This window comes from Pistacia vera, unplaced genomic scaffold (genome assembly GCF_008641045.1).
Source record: "Pistacia vera cultivar Batoury unplaced genomic scaffold, PisVer_v2 Contig1028, whole genome shotgun sequence".
In the NCBI taxonomy this organism is placed as follows: Eukaryota; Viridiplantae; Streptophyta; class Magnoliopsida; order Sapindales; family Anacardiaceae; genus Pistacia; species Pistacia vera.
Window position 1 is genome coordinate 194,371 of NW_022195059.1, and position 26,213 is coordinate 220,583.

The following is a 26,213-nucleotide window of genomic DNA, read 5'->3' on the forward strand; positions in this document are numbered from 1 at the left end:
TTGTAGCTTAAATTTTTAGGTCAAGTAGTAACTTAACATTGTTTTATGGTCAAAAGTGGAAGGAAATCCAAGGTTCTCAACCTTAGTGTTTTAATTCTAATATCATACAAACAAAAGATCAATATTAATTATTAAATTACCAGTTTTGAAAGTATTTCAATGTGTGGATTAAATGTGAAAGACCAGTTATTACCTTCACAATATATAAAATCAAAAGTCAAAGACCAGTTGCACAGTTTTGGTTTGTAAAAAAACTTCAAGACGTTCACACTTGATAATTTATACAGAGAGTAGTTCTCTAGTTAGAACTGTCCTGACATAATTATTCAGCACTATAGTTAATCACTGTTGGATCCTTATACACAAAATATTATTTTGGTCTAATGAGTGTACCCAACGATATTCAAGCATGGTCATTATATAATTATACTATTTTCAATAAAATAATTAAATATATTTTTAATAAACTATTTATTAAAAAAGTAATACATTTTTTTTTCTCTTTTAATGATAATGATATACACCGAAGGTTGAAATTATCTTTTCAATAATCATCATCAATGTCACTCACATCAAATTACATAAAACCTTTTTTCCAAAATTTTCAAATCTCTATAAACTTTCAATCATTACAATAAGGACCCCCACTTCAAAGTGGGGAAACCCATTTCTTCATAATCAGCCCACCGAATTGATTTAAGATTTATATATATATATATAATTTATTTACTTATTTATAAATTCATGTTATCTCATTTTATGAATCCGAATTCACAATTGGAACCTCGGTCAAACCCTTAATCTTTGAGGACCGGAAAAAAGTAACTTTCACTCATATAGAATTTGAGCAGCAAACCATGTATTTCAAAAAAACAAATAACTTTAACTTTTCACATTTAAAAAAATATATATTTCGAAAGAAGAAAAGAAATAAAGAAATCTCTCAATTACTTAAAAGCATTTATAAAATTATTTTATTAATTTGTTTAGTTATAAATAGGAAAACAAATTTGTTATGCCTAAAAAGTTATGTTGATGTCAGTTCAACAAGTGTCTCAAAAACAAAGTGTATTAGTTGTCAAGCCTATACTGACTAAAAAATATTTATATCAATCATATCTCATTTTAAGAGATAGACGGATGAGAGCTCTTTATGTGTCAAGGCAACTTGTAAAAATATTCATTACATTGACCTCAAAAGTGTATAAATTAACACCCCTCTTCACGAAAAATGAGAGGCCAGGTATATGAGAGCTAGACATAGATTTGAGCTTTATTATTTTTCTATGTAAACAAAGTTTTTTTTCCATTTTTGTATGTCTTAGGGTAATATCATAGAAATAGCTAGAGAATAGCAAAATAACAGTAGATATATGATTCACTTTAAGCATCTGAATCACTTTAAAATCCTCTCTTACCAATCTTTTATTTATGTTTCTGCAATATATATAATCTCAGCACCATATTCAAATCTCATAAATTCATCACTTATAATTTCTAAGACCCTCTTAGTATTTATATGTACTAATAATTATTGGTGTCAAAATCAATTATTAATCAAGTGGAATACGTATCCACCACAACTATGGATTTGACCCCACTGCCTAACAAATGTTTGGCTGTGAATTAAAATTCTAAAATATAGAACAAAAACGAAAGTGCTTTTTTGAAAAGTAGATTACAGAAACACTTCTTCTGGCCACTAAGTATGGTCCCCATATGAGGAATTTTTATTATTAAAACTTGTGGTTTATCTTCATTGATGTGATGCTTCGAAACTCGAAAGTAAAGAGAATATTAGAAATATTTGCATGTTCACATNTGAATTAGAAAAATGATAAGAGTACGAAGAGAATTGATGAGTAATGCACGGGGATGATAGAGTAAGAGATTTTTACTTACTAGGCATCTTTGTGCTCACTCCGTTGTTTTCTTTGTTGTACAGGACATAGGTGAGGACCGGGTCGGATGGACGTCGGCAAGCGGGGAGACTTGGCTGCACTGTCCACTGTTTTCGTTTTTGAGAGTCTTTGTACACATGATGTTGTGTTTTGTAAAGAATGTAATTATTAAGTAAAGAAAAATTTTTGGGCCTAACTGTTTTGATAAATATGCTGTCTTTTTATTAATCTATATTACGAATTTGGTAGAAGAAAGTAGTTGTTACATTCTCAGCTAGGATTCGGCGAGTTACCAGGAGCTAGGGTAAGAGGGATTTTGTAGAGTAAAAGCTGATTTAATATTCGTCGTCAAAATCAATCGAAAATCAGCTAAGAACAGAAAACCCTAACTTTACGATGGCCAGCAATCGACGAAAAATCAAATGTTAGAGTGAGAGGGGTTTTTTAGGAAGGAGACCAAATGTTCAAATGGTGGTGATGAAAAGAATTTTCGCTATCAAAATCAGCTTTGGGTAGTAACGGAATATTAACTTTGACTGAGAAAGTGATATTTTGAGACTTTTTGGTAGACCTGGCAAAACGGGTGGGTGGGCTGGGTCAAACGGGTACGGACCCTTATACGGGTTGATATATACGGGTCCAATATTTTGGACCCGTGCCCTACCATATACGGGTACGGGTGCACCCGTTTTTTTTCTCTCCAGATTTTAGTCTTTTCTTCACCCCTAATAGTTTTCAATTATAACAATTACACCCCCAAAATTCATGTAATTTTAATTTTTTACATTTACACCCCCTAAATCAACTACTCTAAATTCAACTCAATTAAGAATATAAACAAATAGGAACAAAAAAAATAACAAATAACACATAAACAAACAATAACATATAATACAACCAATAATGGTGTGTCTGTATATCGTTACATCAATTCAACCAAGTAAGAAAACAAGCATACCTAGCCGTAGCATTTGCAATCGGTACTACATTTAAGAAACTTGATAATTTTTTTCCCTAACAGGAATCCTGTTGCTTACAATACTCGTGCAACCACAAAACTTGGAACAAAGCCAACTCCCTTCATGGCAGCTTTTTCATCAAAGGGACCCAATAAAGTAACCCCAGAGATACTTAAGGAATAATTGGCAACTCAGTTTCCTTAAACATAGATCTTAAGCCATCTGAATGGGATAATAATTAGATTTGTACATATGTTCAGCCTGATATCAAAGCTAAAGGAGTGAGTGTTCAGCCTAATTGGAGTCCTGCAACAATTAAATCTGTAATGACTTCAATCTGTAATGAGTTGGAAATTTGTAACTCCTTCAGCTTAGAAAGCCCTGATAAAGGTGGAAAATTAGAGGTTAAATAAATTAGCCAAACATAAAAAATTTAGAGACAACAATTCATGCCAAATTCTTCACTCGGTCTTCAACCAAAAAGAAAAGAAAGCATATAAACTATTTATCGAAAAGACTGTTAAAAACATACTAAAAAACACACCAATAGAAATAAAAAAACAACGAAAAACACGAACCCAGCTAACATAATCAATTCAAAAAATCAGCAAGACAAAATAGTTAAATTCTAGGGTAGCATGGCATTCATGGCTCATTTTGAGAAAAATAAATAAAAAAATCCACGTAAACCATCATTAGCAACTACACTAAAGACAGTAGAAAAACTTACCATGAACAATGGAGCTATGTAATAATCTCCTTGAAGATAATCAAACGACCTCGTCACCTTCTGCCGATAATCGAACACAATATCCGCTGCAATAAATGAAATCAAGAAATTTCACAATTTTAACTAATCCAAATAAACTTGTAAGAACAATAATTTAGGAATGCCACCTCAAATGGTAGCCAATACAAAAGCTTCTTCCCAAATACTTGAGCATAAAAAATACTCATGTAATTGACGATTCAATTCATTCCAAACAAATAAATTAAATGGAAGCCACTAGAAAAGTTTCTGATTCTCTCAATTCCCTGAACTCTCAGATTTCTTGCAATTTCGTAAATTTCCTCTCTGCCCAAACAGCTCAAACCAAATTGTATCTAATTTATTCTCACGTTTTCACATTTCCTCTCCCAACAACTAAAACCAGATTAAAACTAAGTACAATTATAATTTTCTCACTTTTTCATATTTGCTCTCTGTCCAAACAACTCAAACTAGATTAGAACTAAATTAAATTCCAATTTTCTCTCACTTTCTCACATTTTCTCTCTACCCAATTTTCTCTGCCCAAACAACTCAAAGAAGATTAAAACCAAGTAAAATTCTTATTTTCTTCCACTTTCTCAAATTTTCTCTCTGTCAAAATAACTTAACCAGATTAAGAATAAATAAAATTCTCATTTTCTCACGTTTCTTTCCATCCAAACAAGTCAAACAATAAAACTAAAGTAGAAATTATAATTTGCTCTCACTTTCTCATTTTCTCTCAGTCTAAACAACTCAAATATATATCAAAAGTAAGTACAATTATTGAAAGTATTTCATATCATTAAAAGTTTTTCAGACTGGATTTGGGCCGTTCACTTTTCTTTCTGCTATCTCTTATTAGCCATTCATGCTCATTTGGCTGTTCTTCACTACCTCTCAATTTGTCTCTGTCCAAACAACTCAAACTAGATTAAAACTGAGTCAAATAAGTGAAAGTATTTCATATCTTTCAAAGCCAATCATTTAAAAATTTGCGCAAAGACATCAGTCAACATTTTTAAGGAAAAACAGTTTTGGTAATATAAATTTCAGTAACTAGCAAATACACATAACCGATAATAATTGATTCCAGTATACATCCCTTATACATTTAAGTAAACCACACTTGCAAAACCCATCAACCAGGGGAACCCAACACAAACACACTCAACGACACAGATCGATGTACAAGGAAAGCTCACACAAAATATGTCAAAAAAACAAAAACAAACACACAAAATTAGGGGTTAGGGATTCATTACCAGTCGACGAGGATGAGTGACGGCGATCAGCGACTGTGGTACTGCCGAACTAGGAATGGGAATGACGGACGAGTGATGAATTGACAAAGTGACGAATTGACGAAGAGGGAGACACCGAGACAGGGAGTTGAACTTTAGGCACGAAGAAGACTGATGACTGATGAGAGATTGAGAGGCAGGAGAGATTTGAGTTACTGAGAGTCTGAGAGATGAGATGCGGCCGCGATCTGAGACTGAGAGATCAGAGATGAGATGAGAGTGAGACTGTGAGAGGCGTGAGCGTGAATGCATGATAAAAACTTAGGGATTCAAATTAATTAGTGAACTGAATAGTGAATAGTGACCAGCAAATATGGGTGCCCACGAGTTCACCTATATAAACCGTGAGATATTGGACGGGGTATGGGTATGGGTCTCAAAAAATGAGTTTAATATATTAGACCCGTATCCTATATTTTTTACCCGGGTATGGGCCGACCCGCGGGTCCAGACCCGTTATGCCAGGTCTACTTTTTGGGTGGGAAAGTGTTATTAAGCAAACCTTAGGTAGGAAAAATTGTTTACTCTTTTGTTTATGACAGATTTACAAGATGAATTGAGAAAGACTAATGTTACATCTATAACCTCTTCTCATAAATTTTCTCTCACAATCCCAATGTGCCAATTCAAAATTGGTTAATCATAATTTATTAAATGGGACTCAGATGAGACCCATTGTGAGCTATTACATCGAGGTTGTGAGAAGATATTGTGGGTGTAACACTTTCCATTAAGAAATGACTGAAAAGAGTCTCAATCGGGACTCAGGATTTAAGACTGTAAATTAAAAGTCCATCAACATATATAATCTCTACTCTCTAAAGTTTGTAACTTTGTATATGCGAGTCCGAAATTATTAGTAAGATCAAAGAATAGCTCCATAGAAAGAACAGTAATAAATCTCAAAGATTTCCATTTTGTTTGGATGTTTTTGTTCGGCCATTCTGCTCCACCACCACACCTTCGCTTTTACGTGCCTGATCATCATAAAAACAAAAGTATACCATGTTGACTTGACTTATATGTAATTTGGATGTTTTCGTTTGCTTTTTTTTTTTTTTTTCAATTGTCAAAATTATTTGGTTTTGAGTTTGAGGTTTCAGTTTAGAAGAAAAGTGTTAGTTAATTGAGGCAAAAGAGCAAGAGGCGGATGAATTAGTGATAGGCAAGTATATATATTTTGAGATTTAATTGTTTTATAGGTTTTCTGGAAAGGTTAAATTTGTCATAAATTAAAATAAATCATAAAATGAGGGATAAAGAACATAGAGGTTGGGGAAAAAAACCACGAGTAATGCTACAGTCACCGAAAGTGTGTACCTATTATGCACCGAATGTTTACGTATCCACCGTCGATTAATATAATTCATAATTAATCATGGTTAAGATTGCGTCATGTCATTCGGTGCATGTTCGGTACACTAACTACGGTACTGTATTATTTTTCAAACCATTTCCCTAACATTAAAAAATATAATAATTTGTGGGCTCCGAACATCAAGTTATGCAGCTTAAGCCCAATAAGCTCAATCTTAAGTGAACCCAATGAGAGGTTCTTGCAAATGGGCTCCGAACACTTACTTGTTTACGTGTTGGATTGAGTCAAAATGGGATCCTATAGATAATCAATTCCATAAAGCATGGGTAAAGGATTCCTCCAAAATAAATCTAAAAACATGAGTTGTTTCTCAAGTAAAAGTAGTAAAATAGATAAAACAACTCTTTTTTCAGTTGTTTCTAGTAGATTAATAGCTTTTTGATGCTCTTACTAGATTCTTCTAAGTCTTAATATATTATTCAATTTTAAATCAATTAATAGATAAATCAATTAAATAGATAATGCTTCAGCCAACATATGCACTATAATTTCATAATAGCTAGTGCTTTACACTTCGGAAACCCACAAAACGCAAATATTTTCCATCTCTAAGCACTAAAATTAGAAAGTTGAACTGAAATTTGAATAATCATAGTTTATGTTGGACTAAATATCAAGGGAGCGTTTGGTTACGACAATGTTTTATTACCAAAAGATAGGATTATCAGTAAGATAGATAATCATGAAGATTAATGGATATAATTATTATTGTTCGTGTGGATTGTTAAATACCTAATGTGTTTGGTTGGCTGTAATTCAAATACTTGGATATTATTTTATTGAAATTTCATTTACAAGAATGTGTGTGTGTGTGTGGTTAAAGAAGTCATTCAACAATTGGATTAATTATTATTTGACATCAAAAGGAGGACATTTGTGTCCAAAATTTTATTAAGTAGGGTAAATTGGAAAAAAAAATTGGATTACCACGTAATACCGGATTAAAAATTGATTACCAGAGTAATCTTCTTAAGGCCCTAACCATACGCAACGAAATGTTAAGTCATACTTGTAGCTTATTTTTAGGTCGAGTAGTAACTTAACATTGTTCATAGTCAAAAGTTGAAGGAAATCCAAGGTTCTCAACCTTAGTGTTTAATTCTAATATCATACAAACAAAAGTTCAATTTAATTATTAATTAACATATTTGAAAGTATTTCAATGTGTGATTAATGTGAAAGACCATTTATTACCTTGACATAATAAAATCAAAGTCAAAGACCAGTCGCACAGTTTTGGTTTGTACAAAAACTTCAAGACGTTCACACTTGAGAATTTATGCAGAGAGTAGTTCTCTAGTTAGAACTGTCCTGACATAATTATTCACACTATAGTTAACACTGTTGGATCCTGATATACAAATATTATTTTGGTCTAATGAGTGAACGCAACGATATTCAAGCATAGTCATGATATAATTATACTATTTTCAATAAAATATTAATATATTTTTAATAAACTATTTTTAAAAAAGTAATACAATTTTTTTTTCTCTTTAATGATAATGAATGCACCGAAGGTTGAAATTATCTTTTCAATAATCATCATCAATGTCACTCACATCAAATACATAAAACCTTTTTTTCAAACTTTCAAATCTCTATAAACTTTAATCATTACATAAGGACCCCCACTTCAAAGTGGGAAACCCATATCTTCATAATCACCCCCCAAACTGATATTATATTATGCAAAAATCTACCTTTACGGAAAGGGGACGTGATTCCGTGAGGTTGAGTCCACTAGCGATCTGCTGTACCTACACACGTAAGAAACAAGCGGTGAAGCAGACAGAAAACACCGGTGTTTTTGCGGTAGGCACTGCGACACTCAGTCAACAAGGTTGAGTGAGGGTTAGGGAGAGGAAAAGTTACCGAAGTCTAGTCGGGGACTGTGACTACGGTTTAATGCGAAGTTCTCAAGTGGGAACTCTAGGGTCTGAAGGTGTTGTCTCTCCCCTTGTGAGGGTTACCTCTGTTTAAATAAGGACTGTGTGGCCTTCGAATCCTGGTGGGACTGGGGTCCTTGCGGCGATGGTCTTCTCAAAGAGTGGAGCCTTGGCTTCCTTATCCTATAGGAAGAGGTCCCAGCGTGCCTAGGGTACGACCTTAGACGGATTGAGATAGTCATTACTTCCCTAGTAGAGTTCAGTAGTACTATAATTCGTAGGCGACTGTGGACTCAAAGGTGTTCTAGGATCAAGAGGCCTGGTCTAGATGGTGAGAAACTGGTAGGAACACCAGACCGGCCTCGTTTGCAAAACTCTAAGTTAGGCCCCTCGGAATTGGGCCTGAGCTTTTCTATTTTGTTGAAGTGCTTCGTTTTGGGCCTATTGTGTGCCAGGGCAATTTTGGCCCTAACGATATATATATATATATATATATAATATTATATATATATATATTATTAGGACTCTTGTCCGTCCTTCCAGAAAGCCAGTCAAAGAGTATGTCCAGACTAGTACTTTTGACAAGTGTCAAATTTCAGCCCACTCCCAAGAACAATATGTTACTTTGAAATCCCTCAAGAATCCATTACTCAATGGATCCGTGAAGGATACTATCATGTGCACTTAGCGCTATCCGGCCACCTCTCTTATCATGGCAGAAAAGGACTCCCAGTCTCTGTTCGAATTGCTTTATGGACACCAGATTTGTCCAATATCAACATGCTTATATAGGAACACACAGACAACTTTGAATGCTGGGACAGTCATTATACACTGTTTCCTAATTTCAACTTTTCCCTCTCTGATGTTCATTGCTCTAAGGCTCTGAAAGTTCAATTACAGATCGTTGTGCAGGTTTAAATCCAGGAAGTATTGCAGCTACTTGCATTATCAAATGGTTTGGCGAATCCAAGACCATGCTCTTGATCTCCACTATCCCTACGACTACTGATGCACTGCTCCTTACTGTTGACTCTCAGAATACTCCTCACTGCATCAATATTCCCAGGCAAATTTCCAGAGATGATTTGATTAAATTGTTACCTGACTCTTGGGTGACGAGTTACGAGTCTCTTCACAAACAAGAAACTCCGGTGGTTTCTATAGAATCTACCATGCATGATAACAGTGACGGAACAACAACTATCAGATTTAAGTCTCCGCAACTCCCAGTGCTCCACCTTTGAGTTTTCGACAACTTCAATTCATGATTACTTCGGTCATGCCCACTACTACAGTACGGGAACCTGGACTTTCCATTCATTCTTTTTAATAATCTGGTGCTCCTGTCTATCATCAATATGATCCAGTCACTGGTCACACTCCTTTGATCTTGACGCAATGCTCGAATGCCGTGATGATCCTATTTGGGAAATTGTGAGCATTATCTTCCCAGACGAAACTATTCGATCAGAAAAAAGAAGCTTGCTGCAGTCAGTCAGATCTTCATTCCTGATTTGAAGAACATGATCCTGAAGTTGGTCTTCTTGGCCAACCGTCTAGTAAATTGGACTATTATGTCAAATATTCTCCACCAGCCAGAAAAGATTCACCATCCTGTAATCCCTCATGGGACTCCCTCCAAACCTCAACCCAAACCACCTTTAAAACTATCCACCTGCCAATCACCTTACTCAAACAGCCTTTACCATGTTATCAACAGTCTCTGCTTGGATTGCAAAAGAGCATAAACAACCCATTCACGCCTTACTCATACTCCCCCTGTTCAGTCCATTATGATGATCCAATCCCCTGAGCCCTCAAAGACAGGACAACATTTCAATTATGCTACGATTTACCTTTTCTTCAGGAAACTGCCACTCAACAACCAAAGAGTGTTCCTCCAAAGCTATACAGCCTGATGGATCCACACCTAAACTCCCCAAGCTGAAGCAGTTCTCAATGGCACTAAAAATGCTTTAGCCCAAAACAACCATGACCAGACTTGAACAAAACTGGATTTAGTAGCTCATCAGGTGGACTCCAGTCTCAGAACACACTATGCTGATTTCTCCGGCTACAAAAACAAATTGATCATCTCCAAAACCGGATTGATCAGCTTCATCAGGAATTATACACATTGTCAATAGCTCTCATGCTATTCAGCTCAGTTTCTCCAAAAGAAAGCAGAAATGAAGTTATTAAAACCCAAATGGCATCGCTTCGACAGGAATCTTAAGCAAAAACTCAACCCACATACTTTCCCTGAGATGTCATTGGTACCAAACCCTTTGACTCCACAATAGCATGGCCCACACCCTCTTTTTCCCCTTTCCCAAAAATTAGCCAACCTTGGTCTCCCCTCATATACCTTTGGTGTTGTTCAAGCTTTTGGTAACACTGAACATTATATGCCAATCCCGCAAAGAACGTGATAAAAGATCAGCTGGAACGAGAACAAGAAGCGAGAAAAGTATTCTGCTAGACAGCAGACCCCATCCGCTGATATTCCAGACTCTTTCTTTTCCAGTCACTCAGATCCTCCATCTCCTAAGCCTCCGTCCTTATCTAAGGATAGGCTCTAATGCACATAATGATGATGGAAGACCGCCAACCTTCTGCTAATCCTGACTCTTCAGAAAATCCCGTCTTTTCTAATTTTATGAGCTCTTTTTTGAGACATGCAGAAAGGCAACGTCTTGCCACCTCGGGTCTTTCTCAGGATTCTCTATCTACCTTCCCACAGATCAGAAGCTGATATACCTTCGACTGATGATCATTTGAAAGTGACTTTGACTCTGACAGTAATACTTCTGATCACATCCTCATGTTTATCCCCAACTGATGACCCTCAAACTGAATCGTCCAGACCACCTGTTGTTTCTGAGGTCGATGATGAGATGCCTAAGGTGATGATTCCATTCCAGACTCTCCGCCTATGTATTGACACCTTGTCATACTCCGGCTGAACTGACTCTTATACAGCTTCAGCAAGGCTTCACACTTTTACCGTCGATGATCTCTCCACCAAATGGGAACTCAGATGTATGAATTCCAGGCCTGGTTACAAGCTGAGATGCTGAAACCTAATGCCCAAGTCTCTACTGTACTTACACAGTTTACAGCTAGATTTTGGCATTCTCCGTGATTGGTGGATAAGTCTTCAGGAGTATAGACAAAATTTGTTCATCCAAATGCCAATATTAACCAACTCTGTATCTTCTGTATGATGAATTCTATGGATCACCTTTATGAGAACCAGGTCAGAGAAGAATATTTCAAGATGCGCTGCGTTTCTCTAAAAGAAAGATCTTGACAGGCATTACAAAGAGATGGTAAAAAGGTATCATATTTAGGGGAATGGATGATCCTAATATGAAGTAAGCCTTTTTGGCATCAATTCTTGAATCCCTAAGTCGTGAAGCAACCAAGCTTATGCAGTCCCAAACAAACAACTTGGATCCACTTCTCTTCGAAATTTACCAGTTTGTCATTCTTGCTCTGGAAAAGCTCTATTTCAAAAACAATTTTTGATGATTAATGAAGCGTTCTAAACAGTTGACAAAGGTTTGTCAACGACCAGACTTGCAAATCAAATGCAAATCAAATCACTCATGTTCTTGTCCTACCAAGAAAAGTTTCATTCTAGACGCATCAAGTTCTCCACCTAATGCTCCAGCTCGGCGCAAATTTTGACGTTTCAAGAACCGCAAGTTTCTCGAAAAAGGAAACGCAAAGGCAAACGGTCTAATTGGTGTTATTTGTGCAACCCCCAGGTCATTTTGCCAAAAATTGTCCAAACAAGCCCAAGCTCAGTCAAAATGATGCAACAACTTTCTCAGCTCACAGATATCGATTTTTCTGATGATATGTTGAAAGTTGGTTTTCCATGGATGACGAACCCACTTCAAACACTATTTTCCAGTTTGCAACCACTGATACTAAGTACTCTGATTCAATGATTGTCACTATTTCTACCTATCCAACAAGCACCCACATCCTCCATCATTACATTCTCATGTCACATACCTACAGCAAAAGTTCAGATCTTCCCTACCAAATACTCCACGCCTATTTCAGTCAAAACATTTTTTGATACTGGTGCTACCGTACCATTATCAACCCTAAGATCCTCCCAGCCTCTTAGGTGAAACCTCATCAGGAGGTCTTCTACACGGAATAGTGAGACTTTCACTACTCATCTGATCAGCAAACCCATTAAGATCCAAATTTTCCCCGGCGTTTTACTTTTCATAAAGTTTCTGGTTCCGATCTACCTGGCAAAGAAATGGTCTAGGTTTTGATGTTTACTCTAAACTTAATAAACTTAGAATCCTCCCTGATGGTGTTCGGTACAAGATGTTTTTTCAATCCTGGACCACTCAGCCTAATTTATTCCAGATTGAAGGCAATCCTATTGAGCAGATCAAGACCCAGCTTATTTCCCTCTTCTTGTGCAGATTCTCATGCTGATTTTCTCACTAAATGTGCTCATCCATTATGGAAGAATTCAATTTCTTATCCGTCTTCCATTCACAAGAGCGAAGATATCAATCCCACTAAGATTCATCGGGCATGTCACCAGAACATCTCAGTCTCGGCCAACAAGAATTACTCAGCTTTTATCTCAATATTGATTGAACCCCACAGACTCTCAATGGGCATGTGAAGCTTTTATCTCAATAACGTAGAAAAGGCCAGAGGAAAACTCAGACTTGTATCAATTATCAGCCCTTGAATTTCTTTCTTCGTGATGATAAATTTCCTCTGCCTTCCAGACAAGTTCTTTTTGCAAATCTCCATAATGCAATTGTTTTTCAAATTTGACCTCAAAGCTGGATTTTCAACTTGGAATTCATCCTGATGATCGTCATAAGACTGTCTGCATTCCCAATCAACACTACCAGTGGACAGTCATGCCTTTTGGACTTAAAGTCGCTCCTTCCCTGTTTCAGAAAGCCATAGGAAGATTTTTGCTCCCCTTCTGCATACATGTCTCATTTATATCAATGATATCCTTCTATTTCAAAGGATGAGGAATCTCAATCCGTCTTCTTCGTGACTTTGTTGATATCATCCACACTATGGTATCATGCTCTCTGAGAAGAAAATGCATTAGGACACACAAAACTTGCTTTTCTTGGTATGGTGATTGCTGATGGCAAGTATGATCTTCAGCCTCATATTGCTAATGAATTGCAAAAATTCCCAGATGTTCTCATAACCAAGAAAGAGATACAACAATTCTTGGGAATTGCCAATTACATGCGCAGTTTCATTCCCAACATTTCTTGTTTCACTACTCCACTTTTCTAGATGCTTAAGAAGAATCCTCCAGAGTGGTCTGAAAAGCAAACAAATGCAGTCAAAAGTCTCAAGCGTGCATCCTTCCATACACAGCCGTTGAAGATTCCCTCTTCAGGGAAACACATTCTTCAGAGGATGCTAGTGACACTCATTGGGGTGCAGTGCTTTTTGAACAAGATAAGGACAAGGTACGACATTTGTGCGGATACCAAAGTGGACAATTCAAACCACACCAGCAGCATTATCATTCTACTTTCAAGGAAATATTAGTAGTAAGAAATGCCATTAAAAGGTTTGAATTCCACCTTGTTGGACATCATTTCTTTGTTGAAACAGATATGAAGTCTTTTGATCAAATGCTACATTTCCACAAGAAAAAGGTTCCGCATCAGCAGTTTCTTAGCTGGGCAGAATGGTTCAGTAAATATTCCTTCACCGTCCAACATATCAAAGGTCACACCAACACCATTGCAGATTATTTATCCAGACCTAAAACTAAACAAGTTGGTTTCATGAACCCTAGATCCAAACCTCTTCCATGTTTCATGTTTCAACCATTAACCTAGTCCAGTTCCTGTTCATCATCCTCTTCACCAAACCATACTCCAGACGTACCTCCTGAATTCGATGACCTTATTCAAACACGTACCATTGATGAAAATGCTACCACCCTCATGTTTTCTTACCAACTTCAATGCATTGAAAAATGTGGTCAATCCATGTATGATATGTTAAGGGTCCATCCAGATTACCCTTTTTCAAAAATCTTTTGTTTACCTCCAGGACTTGATATCATATTTCCAGGGGAATTAGTATGGTTCTTTTGGTATATGTTACATCAATACCACATTGCTATTCAATTCCCGATCCATCATATGTTGAAAACAATTTCCCAATACCAGTCAACCTCAATTGAATTACGCTCTTTGATGACTTTTCTCCAATGGTTCAAAACCCTCGACAAATAGAAATCTGTGTTTGCTCACCAACTTGCCCTATACAAAGGTCCTATGTCTACCAAAATGGCATGGTCTATAATGTTTTTTCACAGACATCACTGTATCAGATCTGATGGCCTATATTTTTCTCAGCATCAAGTCACCTTTCATCAGTCTTATCCTTATGACCTCGTCCATAATATGTTTGATCATCCTATTGAGACTAGATCAATTCAAAAAATCCTTTTTGAAAAAAATCAGATCTTTCCAGATGCAATATGACCATCCTTTCATGATGATGTTCCGTGGGAACTCATTCCTCTAGACTACACTGAGAAATTACTCCGAGCCAACAGACATGCATACGTTCCATCAATGCTCAATTCGATGACAATTCATCTTATCTAGAATGGTGGTACCCGGACTCACAGCCAGATACTGTGCAGGAAGAATAGCTTCAGCAATCTCGTGATTACTATCTCCAAAAATCCAGGCGACAACAATACGTGAATGCACCACGTACATCTACAGCGCCAACATCTCAGATTCCAAACATTTCTTCGGATACTCATCCAGATACATCTCCCCGACAAATCCTTGCTGACTGGATTCAATCAATGGGTTGTCTCGACTTCCAGGATGAAGACTCGTGGCACGTTACCAATCTGTCAGACGATTAACGACCAGCGTGTCCTAAAATAAATAGTTGTGTCCTTTATGTAAAATAAGGGTGGACTAAATGGCAATATGCCATCTCAATGTAATATCTCCCGTATCTTTTGTAAAAAGTCAAGAATTGTAGGCTACTTAATGTAAAAAAAAAAAAAAAAAAAAAAAGGATTAGTCTTGTATTTAATGACTCATTTATGAGTGGTAGTATCCCTTCTATCTATAAATAAAGCCTTTTACCTTCTCGGGGGAGGAGGAACTTTGTTGTAAAACTTTGTAAACACTTTTGTTTATTTCTCTCACTCTTCATTTCCATATTTTCTCTACACTTCCATACTTTCTCTGCACATCTTTACTACACTTCTTCCATGTTTCTTTCATATTTCTAAGTTTCTCTCAACCTCAAGGGTGATGTAATACTCTGAAAATGTTATAGATAGCAAAAGATCCCACATATGTTTTAATTTATGTTCTTTAACATGTTTAATATTTATGTTTTCATTTATGTTCTTGCTCTTCATTTATGTACATGTTCTTCATTTATATTCATGTTCTCTATTTATGTGGTTGTTTAATATTCACTAGCCCTTTTAGATGATGTTAGAATCTGTGTGGGTTTACGTTTGTGTGGGATAAAAGGAGGGCATTGACCATCTTTTCGACCGATCATTGTGTTGATTGGTTTCGCTTAGGTCGGCTATCATAGTTTCCCACATGCATAAACTCCATGATTTTCTGACAGCATCTCTAAGGTCTAGTCAACCGTGTGGTTTCATGTTATCTCATTTTATGAATCCGAATTCACAATTGGAACCTCTGTCAAACCCTTAATCTTTGAGGACCGGAAAATAATAACTTTCACTCGTATAGAATTTGAGGAGTAAACCATGTATTTCAAAAAAATCGCGTCAAAAATAAATATTTGACAATATTATTATATGATCAAGTAAGTTTTTTTATTTTAGGAAATAACTTAAACTTTTCACATTTAAAAAAAATATATATATGTATTTCGAAAGAAGAAAAGAAATAAAGAAATCTCTCAATTACTTAAAAGCATTTTTAAAATTAGTTTATTAATTTATTTAGTTATAAATACGAAAACAAATTAATTAAGTGGAATAAGTTTCCACAACTATGGATTTGACCCCACTGCCTAACAAAGGTTTGGTTGTGAATTAAAATTCTAAAATAAGGTAAGCATATAGAACAAAAACGAAAGTGCTTTTTTGAAAAGTCGATTACAGAAACACTTCTTCTGGTCAATAAGTATTGCCCCCATATGTGGAATTTTTATTATTAAAACTTGAGGTTTATCTTCATTGATGCAATGCTTTGAAAGTAAAGAGAATATTAGAAATATTTGCATGTTCACATACAAATTAGTAAATTACCCATTAGAAATTTTTAATGACTACTCTTTGTTTGGTAAAATGGTTTTTTAGCTTCTATTATGGAGCATGGAAACAACTTTTTCATCTTCTTCTTTTTTTTTTTCCTTTTTTTTTTAATATAAATTTTAATAAAGATTTTGTTTTTTAATATATAATTTACATTTTCTTAGACGACAACCATGCATGAACCACCCCTAGGTGATTGAGTGATTGGACAAAGATTCTTGGATGTATTACTCAAAATATATTTACTTTGAGTCACCTTAATTGCTAATATGGATGATCACTGAAGAATATACCATGTTGTTAACTTAAGTCTTTCGAGGGATGAGTCAAGGTGCATGCAAACTAATTCGGACACTATCGGTCTCCCCCACTCAAAAAAAAAAAAAAAAAAAAAAAAAAAAAAAAAAAAAAAGACAACCATGCAAACTTGTAAGAATTAACAATAATTTTTAGAAATTTGGGGTTATAAGAAATTCCCACCTAAAAGCATTAAAAACCCCACTAATATGAGGTGCTTAATAGTTTTTTTTTTGTTTTTTTAAATTAGTAAACGCTTAAGACTCAACGATATTTTAGGTACGAATGAAATTGATCATTTGCTTATTTATATGCTTGTTTTTACATACTTTTATATGCTTCTTTCTACTAATTGACCTATAATCTCACTAACTAAGAGATCGTGGCCTAAAATCTGAAATGGGTATAATTTTTTATTTACCTAAAATGAGTGCAAACTTGTTTTAAGCAAACTTTAATTAGGTTTAGCATAAACATGTTATGTTTGTCAGTTGTCGGTAGGTATACATTATATTTAACAAAAGAATCTTACTAATGTTAACTTCTTGCATTAATTAATTGAAAGAATAAATTAAAGTGTTATGCCTATACTTTTCAGGTTTAACACTATTCTTCAGTTTATTGAACTTCAAAAACTCTAATATATTATACTATCCTATCTTTCAAAGTAAAAAACGTGTTTCTTTTAATATTGGCTATTCAATTATATTCTATTTAACTCAAAATATTTTACAATTACCTTTCTTAATAAAAGTTTATAAATTAACAAAAACACCCCTATCCACCCAAGCAACAGTTGCCCGATAGCAACCACTGCTAGCCGTCGTTGCCATCGCTAGTCGTTGGCTTCGAAACAACACACGATCGGTTAGATTTGGCCATTCGTGCATCGATCTATCCATTTTCAATCAAATCTACTAACGGCCAGATCCAACCGGTCGTGCCCCATTTCGGTAACTTTCAACGACTGTTTGCGCGGTGGTGGCTGACTGCCGATAATCAGTTGGGTGGGTGTGGACATTTTTGTTAATTTATAAACTTTTATTGTGTTTGGAGAGTATTTAGCTAAATTAACAAATATATGAGGTTAAAAATAATCTAAATATTTTCAAAAAGTGTTTAAAAAAAATATACCAAACTTATTCTCATAATTTAATTTTATTTGATTAATATATATCATAATATAATATTATTAAAAAAAGTGTACCAAACCGGCACTATGATACTCAGAAGATTATTATTATTAATTAATATAATCATATATCATTAATTACAATAATCTGTAATGCTTTTGTTATTATTGTTATCATTTACTATTATTATTATTATTATTATTATTTATGCATCTTCCAAGAAAAATCATACAAGACTTACTGCCACCCACAAATTAACTGGAGAAGGGGACAAAAGATGTTTACAAACAAGTTCTAATTTAATTGAACTATCCTTTTACCATCTTTCTTTTAGGAAACATCGAAAGCCCACCATAGAAAAATAAATTAATCCCTTATAATAATAATCCATATACAGTATTAAACACACAGACACACTCTCGCCATCCAACCTCTGCTCTCACTTCTCACTTCTCTCTTCTCCTCTTTCTCTGTCTCTCTTCATCTTCCTGCTTGCAAGCAACCAATAAATGGCTTCTCAGCAGAGAATTTTGCTGCTTTTTTTGGTGCTCATAGCTTCGTCTTCAAGAGCTATCACCTCAACGTGGACACAAGATGAGATAATATCTCCATCCAAGTTGGAGATGTTCGTGGATGAGCTTCCAAATCTGACTCGAATCCAAGGTTTCAATCTTATCAATGGCACCCCCAAACCAAAGCTTCTCAATATTGGCATGTTCAAGAAGAAATGTGTAAAATTTTCTTTCTCAGATTTGTTCCATATTTGTTTCTCTTTACTTGCTTTGTTGACAGCATATAAATATTAGGTGATATTATATTCAAGTTATAGTATTTTTTTTCTTTTTCCCTTTTTCTTGCTCTTTTATTCACACTATCAAGTAAGTAATTTTGTTTATGGAAGAAAAGTATACTATATATTACGTCGTCCATGTATAATGTAATATTTTGTTTCATAAATTTTAACCACAAGTACGTTTACGTGACATAATTTTATTGACACATGAACAATATGTTATGTAATTCTAACTAATAACATATTACATGAGAAATTGTATATGAAACAATCTCGTTACATCCTCGTATTGATGTTATGAGAACGTTTAATTAAAATTAGTCACCATTTATAACACTGATAATAAAAACTAATTAATATTATTACATTATTATAGTATTATTTATATTTAATTTGTTTAAGCTTTCCCTAGATCTTAATTAACTTATTGAGTGTGAACCTTCCCTCTGTCTAGGCAAATTTCGTACAAAGTTGGGAATAATCTTTTAAGTGGGTCCTTTTATACGTTCTATTATTGATAATAAGTCGTTGTTTCATTTTATGCAGAAATTCCACAGGGATCTTCCTCCAACCCCAGTGTTCGCATTCGGTACATCAAAGTTCACAGCAAGTATCCCTGGTCCAACAATCGAAGCCCTCCATGACATTGACACCTACGTGACGTGGCACAATCACCTCCCTTCAAAACACATTCTTCCATGGGACCCGACTATCCCCACTGCCATTCCCTCCACCAAGAAGGGCATCCCTACTGTGGTGCACGTCCATGGCGCTATTGGTGAACCCGCAAGTGATGGCAATGCAAACTCCTGTTTCACCGCTAGATTTGAAGAAAAGGGTCCCACCTGGTCAAAAAGGACTTATCATTATCTCAACATGCAACATCCAGGGAATTTATGGTATCATGATCATGCCTTGGGGCTGACACGTGTTAACTTATTGGCTGGCTTGATTGGCGCCTACATCATCCGTGATGATGAGGTGGAGGCCCCACTTAGACTCCCTAGTGGAGGTGAATTTGATATACCGTTGATTGTTTTTTATCGTAGCTTTCGTAAGGACGGTACAATATACATGAATTCCACAGGAAATAATCCTTCCATACATCCACAGTGGCAACCTGAATATTTTGGCGATGTAATTGTAGTAAACGGGAAGGCTTGGCCACGTCTGACAGTACGACGTCGTAAATACAGATTCCGCATAATCAATGCCAGCAATGCTAGATTCATTAGATTCTTCTTCACCAATGGTCTGCAATTTATCCACGTGGCATCTGATTCAGTATATCTCGGAGAACCTGTTGTGACCAATGAGACCCTGTTGGGCCCATCTGAGATTGCTGATGTGGTCGTTGACTTTTCAGAGTCAAAGTCCGATACTGCCATCCTTGCAAATGATGCACCGTATCCATACCCGTCGGGTGACCCAGTTAATGATATTAATGGTAAGGTGATGAAGTTTATCATAGAGAAAAAATCATGAGATTGACACGTGATGCGTAGCCAAGACCTTGATAAAATACCCATCACCTGATTTATCTAGTGCATCGCAAACACGGTACATTGCTATGTATGAGTACACAAGTGACATTGATGGGCCTACTCATCTTTACATCAATGGAAAATCATTTGAACAACCGGCAACTGAGACACCTAAAGCGGGGACTAACGAGGTGTGGAATGTGATTAATCTAACGGAGGATAATCATCCGCTGCACATTCATCTGGCATTGTTTGTGGTGTTGGATCAGACAAAGCTGGTTAACTTGGAGGAGTTCAAGACGTGCATGACAAAATTGAACAATGCGATCATGTGCCACATAAGTAAGTATGCAAGTGGCAAGAAGATAGAGGTGCCGGCACACGAGAAGGGCTGGAAGAACGTGTACAAGATCGCACCCGGAAACGTGACGAAGATACTAGTGAGATTTTCTTACATACATTCGAATGCATCGTATCCATTCAATGCAACTGCAGAGCCAGGCTATCTGTATCATTGCCACGTAAGCACTCTTTCATCTTGGTACTTTAGTCACGGGTTGCCCAAATGATTTTCCCACATCTTTTTTCTTCCCCGACTAGAATTTATTTTTAGAAAATTGGATTTATATTTATAATTTTCTATTTTTTTGTATAAATTGATTTTTTCTGATTTTATATTAACCGTTGAGATGTGCAGATATTGGATCATGAAGACAATGCGATGATTAGGCCCCTCAAGTTCATCAAATAATTAGCGTGATGTTGTAATTTGATGAAAGAGTGATATGTTTTTGTAATGCAAAATTGTAATAAGTAATGATAGGGTTTGTATTACAAGTTTCTAGTGATTAACATATGATAGTTTTTTGTATTACAAATTTCTAGTCATTGATACAGATTAAATTTCAAATCAATTAAATAGATAATGCTTCACCCAGCAAAGCACTTAAAATTTCACAATAGCTATCCTTAAAGACGGTTTTGACGGTCAAAAAGATTTGTTTTACTTATTAATTTATTGAGTTTAAAGTTTAAACCATCATAGGGTTACTTATCATATTTGTGGCTTATCTTGAAATATTGGACTTATAAGGTGTTCAATGGACACCGGTTATTAGTTAAAGTGTACGCAAACTGGTCTAAACACTTAATCATTAAAAAAAAAAAAAAAAAAAATTCACAATAGCTAGTGCTTTATACTTTGGAAACGCCCAAAAGGCAAATATTTTTCCATTTTGGAGCACTAAATTTTATAAGTTTAATTAAAAAATTAAGCAATATAGTTTGTGGTCTCCTCAATTAGAAAATATTAAATTATTTAATTGAAGTATAATATGAATTGTTAGACTTGTAGGAGTAATAGATACCAATTATAGTTAAAGTACATACAAACTATTTAGAACACCTGATATTAAAAGAAAAAAAAATTACGACAGCTAGAGCTTTACACTTTGGAAGCGCACAAAAGGCAGATATTTTTCCATTTTAGAGCACTAAATTTTATAAGTTTAATTAAAAAAAATGAAGCAATATAGTTTGTGGCCTCCTCAACTAGAAAATATTAAATTATTTAATTGAAGTACAGTATTAGTTATTAGATTGATATATTTGAATGTATTTATAATGTATATGCTAACGTCTAAAGATGTTTTCAAATTTTGAACCAAATTTAAATAATAGTTAATATTTTATGTATCTTAAGAGTTACCATTTTCAAATAAATAATTAAATATATTTTTAATAAACAATAATTAATTAACACAATATTACACATACAACCAAACGTGACAAAATATAATTAGTTGATTAAAAATAAACTTTCACCTAATCATCTTTTGTCACATTAGATTGTATGAAAAATATTATATGTGTACTGTTACTCAATTAATTAAGCTAGTACAAATGTTGTGTGTGACTAATATATTTCCTTCTTCCTTCAAGATGATGATTTGCACAAAAAGGTTTATATTATTTCTTCAATAATCATTATCAATATCACACTATCACTCACAAAAAATTGCCAAACCAATTTTCGTGTACATAATCTTTGCAAATTTCTATACAACTTTCAATCATTGCAATAAGGACCCTCACCATGAATTTCATTAAGTTAAATGAAATATATAAATTTAATATTTAAAAAATCCCATCACTTCGAACGAACCTGAACTCAAAGTGAGAAACTTCATCGAATTCTATATATTCTTTGAAAAGTGCGAAGCTAAGCTGCAAGACTTTTGGTCCACAACCACATATTTATGAAAAACCCCTTTAGGGTCTGTTTGGTTTAATATTTTTCCCTATTCTATTAATACTATTTTCAAAATATAGGTTTGTTTCCCTATTCTGAAAATACTATTATATTTTATTCAACTATTTTAAATCCCCTAAATTTATTAATTTAACTAAACATCCTCAAAAAAAGTTTAAAAATTGACAAAAACACCCCCACCCACTCACATTTGCCAGATTTCGACCACCACCTCCAGCAGGTGGCCAGAATATGGTATAATGGTGCACTATTGGCTGGATCTGACCGATAGTGTGTCGATCTATCATTTATTAGCTAGATCTATAACCAAAGATTTGGCCGTTGACGGCTAGATCTTTGGCCATAGGTGGTCTTCAACGACGGTCAAAGATATGATCGTTGTTGAAGACCACCTACGGCCAAAGATATGGCCGTCGTTGAAGACCAACTACGACAAAAGATTTGGTCGTCCGTTGAGGCCAGATTTGCCCGTGGATCTGGCCATTTTGACTAGATCCATGATGAATCTAGCTGGAAAAGGCCATCTTAGAGCACGACTGGCTAGATCCAACTGGTCGTGTGCCGATATGGTGACTCTGACCACCCTCCGACGGTGGTGGCCGGTTGTTGGTATTTAATGAGTGGGTGGGGGTGTTTTTTGTAATTTTTAATGTTTTTATTACAGAAGTGTTTAGTAAATTGTCGAACCTAAGGGCATGTTTTTGTTAATTTTTAAATCTTACTTCGTTATTCCCAGCCAACTCTAAAAATATCAAAAATACTATCTCAAATACTACAATAAATGCACCCTACAAAAAAATTCGTATAATTATATTTAAAAAATGAGCGTGTTTTATATTAAGCGATTCCAAGCAGGCGAGTAAAATAAACTTTTTAATTTAATTGAACAAATACTTGAATATGAAAAATTTGAACAGCATTAGCTTTTTAGTGGCTAGTCGGCTTCCCTGCAAGGTTTGGCCCATTACAGAACTCACAAGGCCCAAGGACATTGTAAGGGCAAAACTGTCAAAGTGCGGACAAAATTCAAGTACTCCAAAATTTGGAGTTGGGTCTTGGGTGGGGAACTGGGAACTACTTAATCCTCACCTCAGTCAAGCATTAAACATCATCACAAAATTGCGCCAAAACAATGGCGCTCCATCTCAGCCGTCCATTTCCAGCTTTTCTGAATTTGAATCTGTTCTGAACCAAATCACCACCTTCCACCAAGCTGAAGATTTCCTGTTTCACTCCTCACTACTCGAACAAGGTTAGCGACTCGGTTAATTTCTCAACTCTTTAAACTTAATTTAATTTTAGCTTTAATTTTTAGTTTGTTCTGACGAGCGAGGATTCAATGTAAGCGGGAGTACATGAGCGTGATGATAGTCCCAACGGGAGTGGGAGCTGCCATTGGTGGATGTGCCGGCGATGCTTTGCTTGTAGCTCGCGTTTTATCCTCCGTCGTTGATTGCCTCATCCTAGCGTAAGATAAACCTATTTATCTCTGGCCGAACGACTTACGTATACCCAAGATTTGCCGAAACAACAAGTTGGTACCCAAAAGGTTTTGAAACGACAAACAGGTACTTTCCGTCATGTGCTGTTAGTGATTTCTGTTTGTTCATAGTGAAAAGACTAAAATGCCCTTGAAAATTTGATTTTTAGTTCTTTATAAATTTATAAATTTCTAAAAAACCCCCTAGGTTTGCTAATTTAACTAAACACCCCCATATATAAAAAGTTTGTTAAATGACAAAAACACCCCCACCACCCGCAGTGCCAGATACCGGCCACCACCATCAAAAACTGGTCGGGAAATTACGTTACAAGACAAACCTGTCGGATCTGTGTTGTAACGTGTCGATCTAGCCGTCGAGGCAGCAGATGGAGTTTTGCGGCCTCGATGGCCAGATCTGGCATTTTCCGGCTAGATTCATGGCTGATCTGACCGGAAAAGGCCAGATCTACGGCTAGATCTAGCCATCGTGGCCGCAAAACTTCATCTGCTCATTGACGACCAGATCTGGCCATAGATCTGGCCTTTTCCAGCCAAATAAGCCACGGATCTGGCTGGAAAAGGCCAGATCGACGCGTTACGACACATATTCGATGGGGTTTGTGTCGTAACATAATTTTCAGCTAGATTCTGGCGATGGTGGCCGGAATCTGATACTGCAGGTGGTGGGGGTGTTTTTGTCATTTAACAAACTTTTTATATATGGGGGTGTTTAGTTAAATTAGCAAACCTAGGGGGTTTTTTAGAAATTTATAAAAAACTAAAATATCAAACTTTCAAAGGCATTTTAGTCTTTTCACTGTTAACAAATAGAAATCACTAACAGCACATGACGGAAGGTACCTGTTTGTCGTTTCAAAACCTTTTGGGTACCAACATGTCATTATGGAAAACCTTGGGTATGCTCAAGTCGTTTGGCCTTTATCTCTTTCATCTTTTAAAGTTGTGCTAAGGGTGTTTTAGTCATTTCAGCCACTGTGCTGTTGTTTACACTTTTAGAACTTCGCTTGTATTTGCTTTTTAAAATTGTGTTTAGCGGTAATAACTAATGGTTTAGGATACTGTATATTAATTTTGACTTAAAATTTTAATTTTATTTTATTGGATAAGTTCCAGTATTTCATTTTAACTTGTTTGGATAAGTCCACCCATGATGAAGGGGCGTGAGAAGTGGAAACTGCCAAAGGCAGTTTCTCACGAACCGCTCCCATATAAAAAGAAAGTTTTTTCTTTTCAGAATAGGTTACTCACTGTTACTCAAACATACGCAAAAGAAAAAAAACACGCGCTCTCTCTCTAAAATTGGAAAAGAGAAATACTCGTGGTTTTCTTCCAGATTCAATTTATTGCTTCAGAGATAAGGAGAAGAGGTATTTATGCTGTGTAAATTCATTGTAGTTCGTTTATATATAAATGTGATTGCAATGGGTGACTATGATCTTGGGATTACTTTAAGATATATGTTATTCTGTGTTATTTCCAACATTGGTATCAGAGCTGTGGTTCATATTGTTTTAAATTCACACTGTTATGTTAAAGCATGTTATTGGTTTATCAAATGCAGTTATGAATTTTTCAAATTTTGTACGTAAAAAGTTGTCTCATTGGTAATTCCTTATAAAATTATGAAGAAAATGGTTTTTGAATCATAAAAAATGGAGTTAAAATGACTTAGATATACCTTTTTAAAGTTTCAGGTTTCGTATGGGTTGATTTCCGGGTCGGGTACCCAGTTGCTGACTCGGACATAGGTTGAAGATGACAAGGACCGACTTGTCGTTTTGGATCCAACCTTATGAATGACATGTCGTTTTCCTGTTTTACTTCTTTTTTAAAAAAAAAATGCAAACAAGCGTGGTTGGTGAGACTTGTTGAAGCCCAATTCCCTAACCACTGGGCTATTTTGTTTTGTGTTAACTATACTCACAAACCCAATATATTCCTTTCCGGCCCAACCCATAACCAAAATATAAATGGGTCAAGTTGACCCGACCCATATGACCAAACGGGTTAGTCAAACCCGACCCATAAAATCAAACAGGTCAGTCAAACCCAGTCAACACCCGACTCATAAAGTCAAACAAGTCAACGGGTCAAACTCGGGTCAGGATTGACCCGGTTGAATGTGGAAACGGGTCACCCCATGTAAAACCCCCCTCCAGTCAGGTATCCTCTGAATATCCCTCAATGAGAATCCCGAGGATACATGTCTGGAGAACGAGTTGTATTTAGAAAAA

The 26,213-nt window shown here is 35.6% G+C and overlaps 1 protein-coding gene across 1 annotated transcript; it reads left to right on the forward strand.

The window, feature by feature from the left end:
• The first annotated feature begins 18,273 nt into the window (after positions 1-18,273).
• LOC116123443 (multicopper oxidase LPR1-like) lies at positions 18,274-20,996 on the forward strand. Its single transcript, XM_031409224.1, is given in 3 exon segments — positions 18,274-18,657; positions 19,266-20,201; positions 20,203-20,996. Coding segments are annotated over 3 exon segments (1,728 nt in total). The 5' UTR covers positions 18,274-18,435; the 3' UTR covers positions 20,773-20,996.
• Positions 20,997-26,213: the final 5,217 nt, after the last annotated feature.